Source organism: Poecilia reticulata, chromosome 15, assembly GCF_904066995.2.
Source record: "Poecilia reticulata chromosome 15, P_reticulata-male-v2, whole genome shotgun sequence".
Classification (NCBI taxonomy): Eukaryota; Metazoa; Chordata; class Actinopteri; order Cyprinodontiformes; family Poeciliidae; genus Poecilia; species Poecilia reticulata.
The window spans coordinates 2736821-2753874 of record NC_088844.1 but is presented as its reverse complement, the minus strand read 5'-3'; the positions used below and the strand labels follow the sequence as shown (position 1 = coordinate 2753874).

Below are 17054 nucleotides of genomic sequence, written 5' to 3'. Positions count from 1 at the left end.
AACAACTGAGAAAACTAGCAAACATTTTGTTGAGTTCCATCATCAAAATCACCAATACACATCTGATTATGGATTCATGTGTCATTGATTATGTTTCAAAAGTAACTCTAAACAGGTGGGTTTTTAATCTAGCTTTAAAGGCACTCAGTGTTTCAGCTGTTTTACAGTTTTCTGGAGGTTTGTTGCAGATCTGTGGTGCATAGAAGCTGAATGCTGCTTCTCCATGTTTGGTTCTGGTTCTAGATGCAGAGCAGAACCAGAAGACCTGAGAGGTCTGGAATATTGATACAACAGCAGCAGATCTTTAATGTACTATGGTGCTTGGCCGCTCAGTGATTTATAAACTAACAGAAGTATTTTAAAGTATTTTTTTAAGTCTAAAACCATTTGAGTGTTTTGTAGAACTAGAAAAAAACTCTATATAAATTCAGTCAATTTAAATGTCATGTAAAGTTGCAAACGGAGTGTTTAACTCCTGTTTTTTAAAGCTTCTAGTGTAAATCAAAGATTGGCTCCATTCAATGGTTGTAACTACCAATTATTTTAGTTTTAGCTGACTGATTTATTTTGACTATTAATTGTTTAATCAAATTTTATTTTTAAAAGGCGAATTCTGGAGATTTTTCATTTTAACTTTTTTAAGACAATATTAGAAATTAATTCATTCATTCCTTGAGTGAAGTCTTGATCGTTTGTAGCAAAGGATGCATCTGCAGTGATAAAAATCGTTCTAACATCAACATGTGAAAAGCTCAGGCCTTTCCGTTGGGCTCAGCATCAGTAGAGTGAAGAGCAGATCTGTTTAACTTTTGGATTCTCAGATTAATAATTGGATTGGATTTAAATCAGCTGGTAAGCATTTCAGATATTTAAAACAAAAACGAATCAATAATTATTGATATTGACCAATATGAATCGTGATGCGTTTTTCAGCCGTATCATCCAGCCCTGCATATGAGATACACTCAGACTCTCTTGTTTTGCTTGGTTAATATTTTTTTGGAGTATCTTCTGTTGGGTTCCTGTTTCCTCCCTGAGTCTCTGTGGTCTGGATCCTCTAGGCGTTATTCGTGTTCATGGCACTGTCGTTCGCCCGAGATGAAATCATCTGGCTGCTACGACATGCAGACAACATCCAGAAGAAAAGCACCGACGATTTCATAGACAAGTATGCACACCGATTAACCATACACACGCAGACACACACACACACACACACACACACACACACACACACACACACACACACACACACACACACACACACACACACACACAGTTTACTCTCTGTACAGCTGGTTAGCTGCTGTTTTTCTTCCAGGCCTGATGAGTTTCGGTGTATTTTTCAGACACATTGCAGAGCTGATCTTCTACATGGAGGAGCTCAGAGCTCACGTCAGGAAGTACGGCCCTGTGATGCAGCGATACTACGTCCAGTACCTGTCTGGGTTCGACGCTGTGGTTCTCAATGAGATGGTGCAGGTAGGGAGAAAATGTTGGCTGATAACTAGCTGCTTCCTTATATTCACATGTTTAGCAGTCAGTCAGTGTTTTCTGGTAAACATTTGTTCTTACTTCATTCTCTGTCTGGGTTTTATTAAACAGAACCTGTCTGTTTGTCCAGAGGATGAATCTATAATCATGTCTTCATTTGTTAACACCATGACCTCTCTGAGCGTCAAACAAGGTAAGATAGTGAAGTCATCTACTTGAATGTGAGCTTATGAGTCATATTTGATGTACCACCAACACTAGAGATGAGCAACATAAATATAAGTTATCATGATAAATTGATATATTACAATTACAATAAAACTGACAAAAGGTCTTTAGAATTCATTGCTATCTTTTATTGGCAACAGATTTTGTGGTTATGGCTGTATGATGTTCATTTACAAAAGGTCCAACAAGCACAAAAAACCTCTCTCAAAATTAAGACTTACACATTACCAAGCAGGCTAGTTCAGTTTATTTTGTATTAAGTGGATAATAGCATCCATCTCTCCTCATTCAAGGAAATTCACACAAAATCAACAGCTCCCTGCATTTGTTTTACACAATACACAATTATGCTAATGCATAATTGTGCATTAGCACAATTATGCACAATTAATACACAATTAATGCATAATTGTGTATTAATTAATTAATTAATTATCAAATTTTCTGCAAAAATAGTCAAAAACATTGGGTTTAATTTAAGTTATGCTAACTCCCACCTGCAGGTGGCGGTATTCTACCTTCTACTACAGCGCTGCCTTAGTCTTGTTGTCTACACTGTAGACTCTACAGCTAATTTTTTTTCCAACATGTTAGTCCAAATCACTTCAGCTGGAGGCTAGAAGGAATTCAAGATATTAACACAGACTCTGTCATTCATTTGTCTCACACACTGAGAGCAATGAAGCGGCTGCTGCAGCTCATTTTTATGAGTGAAGATGCAGGAAAACATTCAGAAACAGCCACTATTGATTAACTGAGCAACTTAACTATCACCAGCAGATGTTTGGTATAAAGAGGAATGTTTTTTGTACACAAACTAAGTCTGGTGGTTTTTTATTTAGATGACAATTTCTACAACTGTGAAACAGAGCTCAGCTTTTAAAGGGATGGTGGATCTATTTTTGAGTAAATAACCATTTGTTGCCTTCCAGTGGAAGATGGAGACGTGTTTGACTTCAGGGGGATGAGACTGGACTGGTTCAGACTGCAGGTAAAAACAGCCCAGAGAAGACTTTTCTACTTTGGGTTTGGGATTTGTTTGTTTGCTTTCCTGGGCCTTGTACCCACTTTGTTTTATTCACTTCCTGTCTCTCTCCCCTCCCAGGCGTACACCAGTGTTTCTAAAGCTAGCCTCGGTATAGCCGACCACAAGGAGCTCGGCAAGATGATGAACACCATCATCTTCCACACCAAGATGGTCGACTCTCTGGTGGAGATGCTGGTGGAGACGTCAGACTTATCCATCTTCTGGTGAGACACCAAACCTGACAAAAAGTTCTTTTGATGATTAAAAATATTTTACTTATAACCATCCCTTACTTTAAAAAAAAAAAAAATTATTATTATGTGTGCAGTTTCTACAGCCGTGCATTTGAAAAAATGTTCCAGCAGTGCTTGGAGCTTCCCTCCCAAAGCCGCCACTCCATCTGCTTCCCTCTGCTCTGCGCACACTTCATGTCCTGCACACACGAGCTCTGTCCTGAAGAGGTGAGAGAGCTGACAACCTGGGGTTTATTGGTGAAAATGTTTAAAAATTCTCATTTTATGAGAGCTGCATCCACACCTTCTTAGAGTTTTATTTGTAGAAATTAGGCATACACCAATCCACTTTTTTCTCTTCTAGTACCACTAACGGTTTAGTATCAGCTGATACCAGTCTGGTACAGAAAAACAACTGAATTGAATTAAAACACAGATATAAATTAACTGAATTACAAATTTATTTGACAGCTCTGCTTCAGTACAGAACACCTAAATACACCAACAGCTTCACAAGCTTGGTCAAACATGTAAAAACAATTTTAATTTGTTTAGTCAGAGCAATTAAGAGTATAACAGCAATGTAAAATATATAATAAAGCATAATGTTTCTCAGAGCACACAGCATAGAATTAGACTGAATAGATCTGTCCTTAGGGAGTGGACACATTGTATCAGATAAATGATCTAGAATTTTTATAAATATCAGGAGTGATACAGATATTAATGTTGGTTAGGTTCATGTCTAGTAAAAACCGTTGGAAACAATTCACCTCAGCATGTTCAGCTACTTTGTTTTGTTCTACCACATAAAATGAGAATATTGTTTTTGTAATGAGAAAAAAAAATAGATAAAAAAGGCTTAGCAGGGATGCATACCTTTGCATAGTAGAAATCAACCTGCTTTACATGAACTTCAGGTAAGAGTTTGTTGTCTTTTTCCAGCGTCACCACATAGGGGACCGAAGCCTGTCATTGTGCAACATGTTCCTGGATGAGATGGCCAAGCAGGCCAGAAACCTGATCACCGACATCTGCACAGAGCAGTGTACGCTCAGCGACCAGGTGGGAACACTTCAGCCACTGCGGGAATACTTCTATTTACCATCTCTACCAGACAGCGATAAGATCAGTGTCTACCACAGCGTCTAATAATTTACCCTGCAGTGGTTTATGGTCCTGAAAGAGGAAGCTGTTGCTCTCAGTGCAATTTAATGGTTCCAAAATTAGGAAACAGAGTTGATTATTAAACCCTGATTGACTCATTTGCATCAAATAACCAGATCTGACAGGTGCAGTTTTTAATATAAATGATAGCAAAGCTACCATTTGCAGAAAAAGGTTATTTTTTGTTTGTTTATCAAGTGTCTTCAATCATGATGACTTACCATTTTTTTCTATATTTTAGAAACTTCACAGCAGAAAAGTATAGACAGGAAATGTTAGAGCTAAGCTTCCCTTTATGTAGTGAAGCTTGCTGGTTTTATTTTTGTTTTCTCAGTTATAAAACTGCATTGTTTAATATTCCATTGAGTCACATAAAATGATGTCATGTTGGCTACATCAGTGTACATTAACAACAGCGGCGGGTACACTTCTACTAATGCGCTCGTAGCTTTAGTCATGCTTTAGCTTCTGTATTTAGCAGGATGCTAATGCTTGACTAGGTATACTGAAATGCCCCCTTTCTGTATTTAGTAGAAATACAGAAAGGGGTTAGGGCTAGTTAGCATTAGCATGACTAATGTTTATGATTAGCTTTTTAGGATTAGTGCAACTAACATTTTAGCTAGCAGTGCCCACTGATAGATAGCAAAGCAGGTCATTGTATTTCTCAAAATTTTAAAGTGAGGATTGTCTGAATTTCTAACGTCTGTCAGTTTTAATCAGGCCTGCTTGGCCCTCCGGTTCTGAAGAAGATGGTGCATTAATATTGAAGTGGCAACATTTCAAGCATAGCACCAGTAATGTCATGTCTGGTTTTTGACTCTTTGTTCCTTTTCTTCCGTCAGCTGCTGCCCAAACACTGTGCTAAGACCATCAGCCAGGCTGTGAACAAGAAGAGCAAGAAGGCAACAGGAAAGAAGGGGGAGCCAGAGAGGGAAAAACCTGGAGTGGAGAGCATGAGGAAGAACCGGCTAATGGTCACCAAGTCAGTACCAAAACCAGCTAGACAGTCTACCGGACTGTCTAGCTTTTTATGTTATTTTACAGTCCAGTTATTTTATTGTGGTTTGGCCAATAAGCCTTTAATTTGACTTTAATATAATCAATAATGATTGTTTTTGACTTCCTGCTTTTCTTTATTTTTCCAGTCTGGATAAACTCCATACAGCTCTATCAGAGCTCTGCTTCTCCATCAACTATGTCCCCAACCTAGTGGTGTGGGAGCACACGTTCACACCCAGAGAGTACCTCACCTCACACTTGGAGATCCGATTCACAAAGTAAAACTGCTGCACACACACACACGCACGCACAAACAACAAACCGTAAAGAAATTGTTACTTTTGTCCAGTTTAGAGTTTCTGAGCCTGCAGCCTATTTACAAAGTCTAAATACAGTCAAGAAAAGCAGCTTTATGTGGTTTTAAGTTTAATTGCAACCTTGGATGGATTAAAACTGAACCTAAATGTTGATATTAAAACAAAATGTTGACCTTCCTGTGTTTGAACACTGTTGCTGCCAATACATCTGGGAGAACTTATAAGGTTACTTCCAAACCCCCAAAAAGTCCACCATTCAGACTTAGAGGGTTTTTACAACTGGCAAATATTTGAGATGGATGAAATTTTTGCTGCCGACTTAAAATAATAATAAAAATAAGTTGTAATAATAATATACATAATTAGGATGAAACTTTAGTTTTATTAAAAATCAATTTCTACAAAAACAGGAACAGAATTAAATGAATACAAAAATAATTGAATTATGTATTAAATGGACCAAGAAATACATAAACTGTTAATCACTTCAAGATTCCTGTTGCTGCAGGAGTCTTGAATGTCTAGCAGGGGGGCTAACGCCGATCTGTTGAACTCAAATATGTCATGGCTGCCATGATTTTCACTTTGTCTTTTAAATAAATATTTAATTAAACGGGTATTTATTTATGCATTAGATTAATGATTTAATGATGTATCTATTTGTCACTTTTAACCCTACATATAAGTTAAATAAGACTTCAGTGAAAATATTCCAGTTTTTTATGATGTTTAGTGCTTGGAAAAATTCAGTAAATGGTAAAAACATGAATTTCTGCATGATTAATAAAGAAGTGTGAATGATTGCTTATTATATCGCTTGAAAGAAAGAAAGAGAGAACAGAATAAACATTGCAATAAAGCATCATTTTGACCTCTAACCAATCCACTTGTCTGTTCTGCTTGCAGGTCTATAGTTGGGATGACCATGTACAACCAGGCCACTCAGGAGATCGCCAAGCCCAGCGAGCTGCTGACCAGCGTCCGGGCTTACATGACGGTGCTGCAGTCCATAGAGAATTACGTCACCATCGACATCACCCGAGTTTTCAACAATGTCCTCCTGCAGCAAACGCAGCACCTGGACAGCCATGGGGAGCCCACCATCACCAGCTTATACACAAACTGGTGTGTTGGATTATAGATCAGAGTCAGTTTAGCAACCTTAAGTCATCAACATGTCAGGCTGTAACTCCCACCTCCATCAGGATCCCAAACTTAAAAAGTGGACATGTCATGGTTTTAAATCCTTCCTTTTCACATGTAAATCATTCTTTTATGGTCTATATAAAGTAGAACAGCAATGCTTTGGTCTGAAATCTGCAGGCCCTCATTCACCTGTTCTGAGGTGAATTTTAGAGCAACTCGTTTTGCTGTGGTCTTTATTAATGTGAATGAGACCTTTCATGTTCTCCAGGTCGCACAGTGTCCCACTCCACTCCGTTCTTCCATTTTTGTAATTTGATAGCAGCGATACGATTATCAACTGGAAGAGAAACTTTTTACTCCCAAGTTTATTAAAGATGTCAACAATCCAAAGTCTGATCCAGAGCAGGAGAGTGAAGACGACGATCCTGCCGAACCGTGCTTCCCAATGCTGTTATTAATGTATTTTCACCCTCACCCCCCATACCAAATACCTGGAGCATGTCAGATACTTATTAAAATATTAATGCTACCACAACATGAATGAAGTAAATAAACCTCGACAAAAATAAGGGCAAAATTGCTGCGAGGAGAAAAAAAAATAGCAAATTCACAAAACTGATTATCCGGAAGCCATGACCTCGTTTAACAGCTCCACCGCAAATATGGTGGTAGAGAAGAAAGAAAACATAATAGGGAATAGATAAAAATGAACAAACTGAAAATATAACCTAAAAAGAATATAAAGATATCTACGTAGTACCTGGAGAGAATACATTTAAATTCTTTGCACTATTAGACACTCAAAATGCACAAAAAATATTTAAGGGCTGAAAAAGCAGATTTTCCATAATGGCGCAAAACCTTTTTCTCTGCTGGTTGTCAAGGTTACATCTCAGCAAATTATGATGGAGTTTTAGGGCCATCCTAAGAAAATGTGAAAAAATTAAATTCCAAGAATAAAATCAAAGCATTACGAATACAACTTCATTCTTATTAGTTGTAATATTATGACTTTATTCTTGTGTTATTTTGACTTCATTCACACATTCTTATAACTTTTATCTTGTTTTATTACAACTCAATTATCGTATTTTAATACTATCATATTTTTCTGGCTTTATTTTAGTACGACTTTATGCTCGTAATATTATAACTTTGTTCTCTTAATTTTATTTAATTCTTTTTTTGTATGCCATCATAGTAAATAAACATAGCTTTATACTTTATTATTATTCTGTTTAAGTGAAGCGAGTACTGAGCTTCTGTTCTGCGTCCATGCAGGTACTTGGAAACTTTGCTCCGTCAGGTCAGTAACGGACACATCGCCTACTTCCCCGCCATGAAGGCCTTCGTCAACCTGCCTACCGAGAACGAACTGACGTTCAATGCCGAAGAATACTCTGACATCTCTGGTACCCTCATGCTTTCCATCTAACGTCAGGCTGTTTGTGTTCTTCATTTGTTTATACGTAGGGAAGAGGTAAAGCATGAATGGGAATGAACTCGTATGTTTTTTTTGCTGTGTTTTTCAGAGATGCGTTCCCTCTCGGAGTTGTTGGGGCCGTACGGGATGAAGTTTCTCAGCGAGAGTCTGATGTGGCACATCTCATCACAGGTTGCCGAGCTAAAGGTAATACAAATTACAGAAGCTACTTTTCATGATTGGAATGTATTTGTTTCAGGCATTCAGCAATTTTAAACCCACATTATGTCTCTGAATGTTAAATGTAAAACACTGAGGTATCCCATGCAGGTTACTTTGAACTTTAAGAAGTTACCATTTCCTACTCTATATAACGAATGATGATCGGTTAAGTTGAGGAATCTCCTTGTTGAGATTATTTTGCACTCAATACTGACCAACCCTGAGCAGCTTTAAATAGTCTCTTCTTTAAAATCCATGCCACTTATTTCCTTCCTTCAATTACTTTTTTAACTGGATATGTCATGTTTTTAAATCCTTCTTTTTCACATTTAAATCATTCATTTATGATTTTATAAGGTGGAACTGCAATTCTTTGGAAATCAACACCCTAATCAGAAACTGGGTTCAGTCAGGGACTCAAAATCCAATCATTTAAAAAGGTTTAATCCAGTACATCCTTACATAAGCTGTTGTTATTCTGTCTCTCTTATCTTGTTTGTAGAAACTGGTGGTGGAAAACATGGAAGTGTTGACCCAGATGAGAACGAGCTTTGACAAACCGGACCACATGGCTGCGCTGTTCAAGAAACTCACTTGTAAGCACAGACATATGGACATGTTAACCTCACAGTTAGAGCTCCAAGATGATTACTGGGGTTTCCACTCATTGTACTTACTAAAGAAATGTTGGATTTATAGTTTACGCAAATATGAAGACAGCGGTTGTTGATTTGCTAAACACCTACTTTACTGATGATCTGTTATAGAGTTTGGTGTGTAGGTCTCCTTTTTTAATTGAATCAAAACACCAAATTCCACAGCACATCAACATGTTAAGGTTGTCAAAGTCAAGCTAGCATAAATAACTTGCTTCCCTACCCCACGCAATTTTTTTTTTTACTTAAAACTTTTCACTGACCTGTGAATGTTATCACAGACTTTGTTATCTAGCTGTGCTAGTGTTGACAATTAGAAGCAAAGCATCCATTGTTCTTTACATGCCATTTAAGACTTAGTACTAAAGCTAAAACCAATGGTAGTTATCGTCAGTGAGCAGGTTTTTGTCCATCATCTTGATTCTTACCAGGGTAAATCATCCGATGTCTTGTTTCTAGATATTTGTACTTTGAATCTTTGAAATGCATCGAGTAACATTTGCTTCACCTCTTTAGTGTGTTCATGGTCAGTGTTTTTTATGTTCTGTAGCTGTGGACAGCGTTCTGAAGAGGATGACCATCATTGGCGTAATTTTATCCTTCCGCTCTCTTGCACAGGAAGCTTTGAGAGATGTAAGACACACACACACACACACACACACACACGCACACACACACACACACACACACACACACACACACGCACACACACACACACGCACACACACACAGGCCTTTAGAGCCAAGGCGGCGATGTGAGACGAATACAGATAATCCGGATCTTTCCTCCTTTCAGGTGTTGTCTTGCCACATTCCTTTCCTGGTCAGCTCGGTGGAGGATTTCAAGGACCACATCCCCCGAGAGACTGACATGAAGGTCGAACACATTCACACTCAAAGTAACACCACCATGTCTTCCTCCTCTCATGCTGATGCGAGTTAATATTTCCTGTCACCAGGTGGCCATGAATGTCTACGAGCTGTCTTCTGCTGCCGGTTTACCCTGCGAGATTGACCCAGCCCTGGTGGTGGCGCTGTCCTCCCAGAAGAGCGGTAAGTTGGAAACACACTCGACATGTCAGCATAAGCTCAGCCTGTTTTCTAACAACATGGTTTGGTTGGTGCTGGGCAGAGAATATCAGTCCAGAGGAGGAATATAAAATTGCCTGTCTGCTGATGGTGTTTGTGGCCGTTTCCTTGCCGACCCTTGCAAGCAATGTGATGTCTCAGTACAGCCCTGCCATCGAAGGTGAGTCACTGAGTTGTTAGGTTGCTTGTGACCATTTTTTCAACAGAAAGGAGCTGAGATTATATAAATAAAAAAACATAAAAGCAGTGGACCCAGTATGCTACCCTATGGGACTCCCATGGACCATAACATACAACTGATCGTGATGTAAAGCTTCCATATTTCACAACCTGAAATCTATCAGTTAAATAGGAAGAAATTGTCTGTAATGCAGAATATAAACTAGATATAGTGGTTTTGAACTGGCATGGACCACACATTTCAGATAAAGAAAAAGCTCCCTCTGAACTGGAGGTTTAAACTTTGAAATTTCTCTAACTTCTATGCCTCTGGTGGTGCAGACCTCTGGTGGGTGTCGTAACATGTTGTAGCGCAGGGGTGTCCAAAGTCGGTCCTGGAGGTCCGGCATCCTGCATGTTTTATTTCTCTCTCTGGTGGTAGTAACAACCATTTCAGTATGTCAGTGTTCTTAGGCCTCTAATGAGCCATCCTTTGATCCAGGTGCATTAAACCAGGGAGAGAACTAAAACACGCAGGATGCCGGCCCTCGAGGACCCACTTTGGGCACCACTGATGTAGCAAACGTAACATTCAGAACATGTAGCGAATGTTCTGAATGTTCCATTCGCTACATCACAACTTATGCAGCAAATATGTTTCCATCTCCACTTTACTTCATTGACTGTTTTTCGCAAAGCCAAAGACTAACTCAGCCGAGTGTAACATCTTTTATTCAAAATGAAGGAAGTTATTTTGAATTCTGCAGTGTCCATCGACCGTTTCTAATGCAGTACTGCAAAATGCACATGATAAAACGGTGATGAAAACATGACTAAGACATGCCTCGTGTAATTCTTTTTAAAATGTGAAAAAAATCAAACTATTTTTAAGTTTATCGGGCTTGACGTTGAATTTTCATTGTCTTTCAAATAGTTGATATTTTTAAGATCCAAATTACTCACATTTACGCTAAAAATGTCACATTTTTCCATTACCGGTACATTATTTCAAGACTGTGAATGTTTTTCCCTCCATGCTTACCTTTGAGATTTTTTAAAATTCCAATTACAAAAATAAGTAATATTAATAAACTTTGCAGTTCACGGCAGTTTACAGCCTAAAAGCAGTAATGCGCAGCATTTACCATGATCTTGGCATTTAACAGTTTTAATGGCAAATAAGACTCACAATCTTTTAAATGCCTTTTCCCCCCAATTAGCTTGTTTATTCAGTTTGATATATTAAATCTCGTGCATTTCAATAAAAGCACCAATCAAGTGAAAGTCAACTGAACATTTTCCCCAGTCGAGTCCCTCTGTTGTAGCTAAATGAGGCTTTTGATAAGCTATCAAAGACATTTGTCACTCAGAGGATGAATTATGAAGATGTCGCCTCCTAACAACCTTGAAATGAAAGGCTGGCCTGTTAATAAGGGCCTTCTAAAGAGGATAATAAGTTATGAGAGGCTCGGCTCTGGTTGGTATGCAGACCGCGTCTCAGCCGACAATTGGTTTTGCCGCCACCATTTCTTTGTACACGGCCTCATTACCGCTGTGTTAGCCATCCTGCGAGTTCACAATTCCACCCTGGCGCTTCCCATTTCACATTTATCTGTTATCTCCATTAAACATACATAAAAATCCATAGTTTTTAATCTGCTCTGTCAGTTCCACATGAAGCTTGTCAGGTCTGGAAGTCAGACTCTTGAGCTGTTTTGATGGATTTCAATAAAAAAAAAGAAAACTCCTGGTAACAGTTTGTATTTGCTGCCCCCTACAGGCCACTGCAACAACATCCACTGTTTGGCCAAAGCCATCAATCAGATCGCTGCGGCTCTCTTCACCATCCACAAGGGAAGCATAGAGGACCGTTTGAAGGAGTTCCTGGCTGTAAGACAGAGAAATTATTTGATTTTAGTTTTTTAAGGTTTTGTTGGCTCTAGTGGCCTTTATTTGAAAGTAGTTTGACAGGAAAGAGGGTTATGAGAGAGGGGGAAGACATGCGGCAAATGTCACCAGGCTGGGACTCGAACCTGCGACCACCGGCATGAGGACTAAGGTCTCAATACATGGGATTTGCTTTGCCCCTGCGCCACCACAGCACCCTTGATTTTAGTTTTAATGCTGTGTTTTAGGCTGGAAAAAGGTTTTAAAAAATAGTATTTGTGTTGATTTATTTTAACAGATCTCCATTTCAAATGAAGCTACAAAACAATGTGTGTCTGTGTCTATATGTGCAGCTGGCCTCGTCCAGCCTCCTGAAGATCGGCCAGGAGACGGACAAGATGACCACACGAAACAGAGAGTCTGTCTACCTGCTGCTGGACATGGTGAGGGGACGCTGAAGACAGGAGACATTTTAGGCTGCTAGTGAAATATTTTAACTGCTTTTTGCACTGGGAAATGATTTTATTTTAATTTTTATTTAAACAAGAATTATTTGCAAGTTTGAATGAAGAGTGGGTTTTTTCTAATTGGCACCGTCAAAGTTAAACATACAGTCTAAAACATGTATGTGTATTTAATGTGGTGTTTAAAAATTCTAGAAAATTTGAACTTAAAATGAGCTGCATAGATCGTTAAAAGAAGCTGAATTGTAACAAATTACAACTTCTTAAAAATTCGTAATGAGGCTCTCGACGAGCCTCCTTCTTGTCACCCTGTTTTGTCTAGACAACACTCAAAATATTCCAGAATTGTTGCTGTTTGGCTGCTACATCAAACAGTAACATCTTCTTGTTTCTTATTTAAACAAGAAAAGATTTGGGTTTTAACAAGAGAATAAATATCATTGTAAAAAAGAGTTTTCTCAATTTAACAAGTTTGGTTTCTCATTTTAACAAAAAGCTGCTTCTGAATTTATGACCAACAGTTGATGGTAGTTTGTGTTTTAGAAAAAAACTATTTAGTTGTAAAAGTATCTGGAATACTTTTACCAGCCGTTAAACTGTTTGGTCATAATGATAAGAAATGTTTGAGAAAAGTAAAAGTGAGACGTTCAAACCTAGGAAAACTGTAAAGTCTGACGTTTATATATATATATATATATATATATATATATATATATATATATAAGTGTGGTGCGGTGAGGTTCATTGCTGGTGAGGCACTGACTTATGACTTATATAGACACCATGCATGTTATTGGACCTACGGAAATTTCGCGCAGGCATGCAAGGCTTTACATGTCATCCATAGCTGCGTTAACTCAGTTAAACTTAGAAATGTAGGTATTAATTTCGTCCTATGATCCACAGCAAAGGGAAAGATCAAGAAAGTCTGTATCCGCCAAGCTAGACGCAGACTCGTTGCCATAGCAACTGACAACAATGCCACTTCGTGTTTTAGGATTTAACACCAAAAAAAACATTCAAAAATTTTTCACACAGAACAGAACATTTAGTTTGTTGTTGTTGTACGTTTTAGGCTTAATGTTTTATTAATAATTGCTGTGGTAGGTTAGCTGCTGCTTCTACTTTACTGAATTATTTAGACATAAACTGTAACCCACAAAACGCACATTTCATTAAACTAAACAAAAACATCTTATTGCCGTCTTATCTTTACGTATCAATGAAATCCATGCACCTCGAATTCTGCACAAAATTATCCGTTCATCCAAAGCCCAGTCCATCCTCGGCATGTCTTCTACTCCGTTTAAAAATCATAAAACTGTCTCGAAGCAAAACTTTCAGCTCCGGTGTTCGTTAGGGTTGCCACCCGTCCCGAAATTGGCTGTTAAGCATAGCGTATCGTATTGGACCGATACGGGACGCGATTTGCTCCGTATTCTACAAATATGGATGTGTTATAATGAAGAAATGGTCCCCGAGTACTTTATATAGTAGGCTGCCCCGGTCAGTGTTTGACTCACAGTGTGGGTGTTGCAATATTGTGCCCAACTGCTTTCTGGGTAACACAGACCAACCGACACGCTGCCGCCGCAGCCGCCGCCGCAGCAGCACCCTCCCCTCCCCTCCCCTTCCTCTCCCCCTGCTTTACATGTCCCTTATTTTGATTTCTGAAAGGTAGCAACCCTAGTGTTGGTCTTCCTTTAGTTATTATCTCCTACTTCAATTGAAAATCCGCTTTAGAAAACTGTTTAAGTGTAGAAATGTAGTCTTTCATGTTCATGTCGGAAGAGAGGAGAAAACAGATATATCGCTGTACTTTACTTATTCACTGTATGGCTAGCTCAGGGTTGGGCAACTCCAGGTCTGGAGGGCTGGTCTCCTGCAACTTTTAGATGTGTCTCTACTTCAACACACCTGAGTCAAATAATGAGGTCGTTAGCAGGACTCTGGAGAACCTGACTGAACTGAGGAGGTGATTCAGCTATTGGATCCAGGTGTGTTCTACCAGGGAGACATCTAAGAGTTGCAGGACACCGGCCCTCGAGGACCAGGATAGCCCACCCCTGGGCTAACTCTATGGCTAGCTCGCTGTGTCTTACTCTGCAGTTGTGGAGTCACAATATCTGGGATCATGAGTGATGAGGCAGGAGACCTGCCTCACCTCGAATCTGTTCTCTGCCGTTTCTTATCGCTCCTCTGCACACAAAACATGATACACACACAGTTGGTGACAAAAAAAACACTGTACATTATATATATAAGCTAAATTATGGAAAATCAGTCCATATATTAAATGTTTGCTAACACTTTATTTGAAGGTCATTACATTATCACAATTTACAAAATCATGCAAAGTTGGCACTTTTAATGGACTTTTAATGCAACTTTTAGAGCAACTTTGCATTAAAAGTGTCATTATTTACCAAATGACACTTCATGACAACAGTCATAAACATTCATAAAGACTTCTTTATGTTCATGACGGATGTTATGTCACGTTTATGACAGTGTCATGTCAGTCTTATGCACACCTCTTCAAATAAAGTGTTACCAAATGTTTTTTAGCCATTTTATTGCCGGCGTACAGACAGGAGGAGCATGCTCCCATATAATGGCAGCCAGTGCAGTTAGTGAGAGGTTGCGCAATCCCAGGTGAGGCTCAGCTCGCTGCTGCCTCACCTGCTTCGCTTCTGAGCATTTAAATGGGAAAATGCAAAAATCCAGCGATTTTTGAAGAAAAAGCAATCAGAATTGGTTAAGCTAAATAAAAAATAGGTACTTTATAGTACAAACCACAGGGTGAAAATAGCAATATAAGTGATTTTATTATTATATATTATTTTTCCATGATGACAGGTGAGGTTCTACCTCCCCTGACCACACGTCACTGATATATGTATATTGTTATTTTCTTCTACCTCAGATTGTGCAGGAGTCTCCCTTCCTGACCATGGACCTGCTGGAGTCCTGCTTCCCTTACGTCCTGCTGAGGAATGCCTACCACGCCGTCTACAAACAGAGCATCAGCGCCAGCGCATAGAGGCGCAGCGAGCGCGCGGCCGAGGCGCCGACATGTACATAAAAACACAAACACTACCGCAACACGCCGGCCCACAAGGCCTCAGCTGAATCCTCTAAAAACCAACACTATATCGGCAAAAACATTAACACACTAAAGAAGCCGCTAATTACTTTAACCAAAACACACACACACGTACACACACACATACAGCTGGATGACCTGAGGGGGGATCAGTGTCTTCATTTCTGTCATTGTTTTCCACGGCGTTGCTGGTGACCATGACCACTGCAACACCTAATATACAATGTTTTATTGAACAAAAATATAAAGATATAGTATATATATAAAGCTGACACTGAAATATTCCTTTTTTTTTCTCCTTTATTTTTTAATTTTAATAGACGTTTTGAGATTTCTATTGTTGAGCTGAAACTTCTCTGATGATTTGGATGCTTACTTTTTGGGAATGCATTGGTTCTGTGTGCCGTGGAGGTTCTTTTGGTCGTCGAGGACGACGGGTCAATGCCGAAAAACACGTTACTCGTAGGTTTCCACACACTGACAGACATCCTGAGCTGATACTCTACTTATCTAACAATCTTTCTGCATTTCATCACATAAAAACCATACATTTGTATAACATGGTGATGGTTTTTTTTTTGTTTTTTTATTTGTTTTGGGTTTTTTCTAGGTAGTCGTAACACAAACTTTTTTGTGGGTAAAGATATGCTATCTGTATTCTACTTCGATGTGAACTGAACCTGTCTGTTTTTAATGTTTATGCTTTATTTTTATGATGACGACAATGATGACCATTTGCCAAATGTGTTGACACTAAAAAAAAAAAAGAAAAAAAAAATCTTGTGTATCAGGGCTTGGAAGTGGTGAAGTGTTTTATTAATGGTGTGTGATGCCTTTTTTTTTTTTTTTTTTTTTTTTTTAAGTGCGACTGCAGCAGCTTTGTTAGCAGGAACAAAAACTTTGAGGGAACAAGTGACAGGAACGGCTGCAGACATTCCCCTCAGCTGTTCCCTCTTCGGAGGGCCTTATTGGAGCAGACTTGGTGTTTTCCTCGCCCCGTTTTTACACTCGTGAAGCTGAAAGCTGACCATCCACACTCAGAGGTTTTATTAATCCGTTGTGCTTAACTTTATTAACAGGAAATAAATTCAACCAGTTCCTCCACTGAAAAAGCAACTCAAACGCTAATCCACCTCTGACCTGTGAAACTACAAAAACCTGGAGCTGCAATAAGACTAAATAAATATATATATGTAAACACTCCTGGTGGTGTTTTCACTGGATTCTTCTTTCTTATCAGCTGTATGCTTACAGTTTGGTATTAGGATTTTAAGGGACAAATAAAAAACATCTGCAATATTTTATGTTAATTGTCACATGTATATATTTTTTTATTTTTATCTTCTTAATATATATATATATATATATATACCTCTCTTTATCTATTCAGAGGTCCTTGTATAAACAGAATATTAACCTTTTAACTGTCCTGCG

General features: G+C 38.7%; 1 protein-coding gene across 4 annotated transcripts in view; it reads left to right on the top strand.

Annotated features, from left to right (window-relative positions):
• nckap1 (NCK-associated protein 1) overlaps nt 1-16823 on the top strand; it is a 49579-nt gene extending 32756 nt beyond the window's left edge. For all 4 annotated transcript variants that reach the window (XM_008429045.3, XM_008429044.3, XM_008429047.3 and 1 more), the window contains 20 exons: nt 1062-1168; nt 1350-1482; nt 1606-1687; nt 2655-2713; nt 2828-2973; nt 3078-3210; nt 3928-4047; nt 4995-5134; nt 5298-5429; nt 6375-6593; nt 7896-8026; nt 8147-8244; nt 8762-8855; nt 9466-9548; nt 9712-9792; nt 9875-9968; nt 10048-10164; nt 11944-12053; nt 12404-12493; nt 15441-16823. In XM_008429045.3, coding sequence (XP_008427267.1) covers nt 1062-1168; nt 1350-1482; nt 1606-1687; nt 2655-2713; nt 2828-2973; nt 3078-3210; nt 3928-4047; nt 4995-5134; nt 5298-5429; nt 6375-6593; nt 7896-8026; nt 8147-8244; nt 8762-8855; nt 9466-9548; nt 9712-9792; nt 9875-9968; nt 10048-10164; nt 11944-12053; nt 12404-12493; nt 15441-15557 — 2286 coding nt within the window. In that variant the 3' untranslated portion in view covers nt 15558-16823. The remainder of the gene's footprint in view (nt 1-1061; nt 1169-1349; nt 1483-1605; nt 1688-2654; nt 2714-2827; nt 2974-3077; nt 3211-3927; nt 4048-4994; nt 5135-5297; nt 5430-6374; nt 6594-7895; nt 8027-8146; nt 8245-8761; nt 8856-9465; nt 9549-9711; nt 9793-9874; nt 9969-10047; nt 10165-11943; nt 12054-12403; nt 12494-15440) is intronic.
• The last annotated feature ends 231 nt before the right edge of the window (nt 16824-17054 follow it).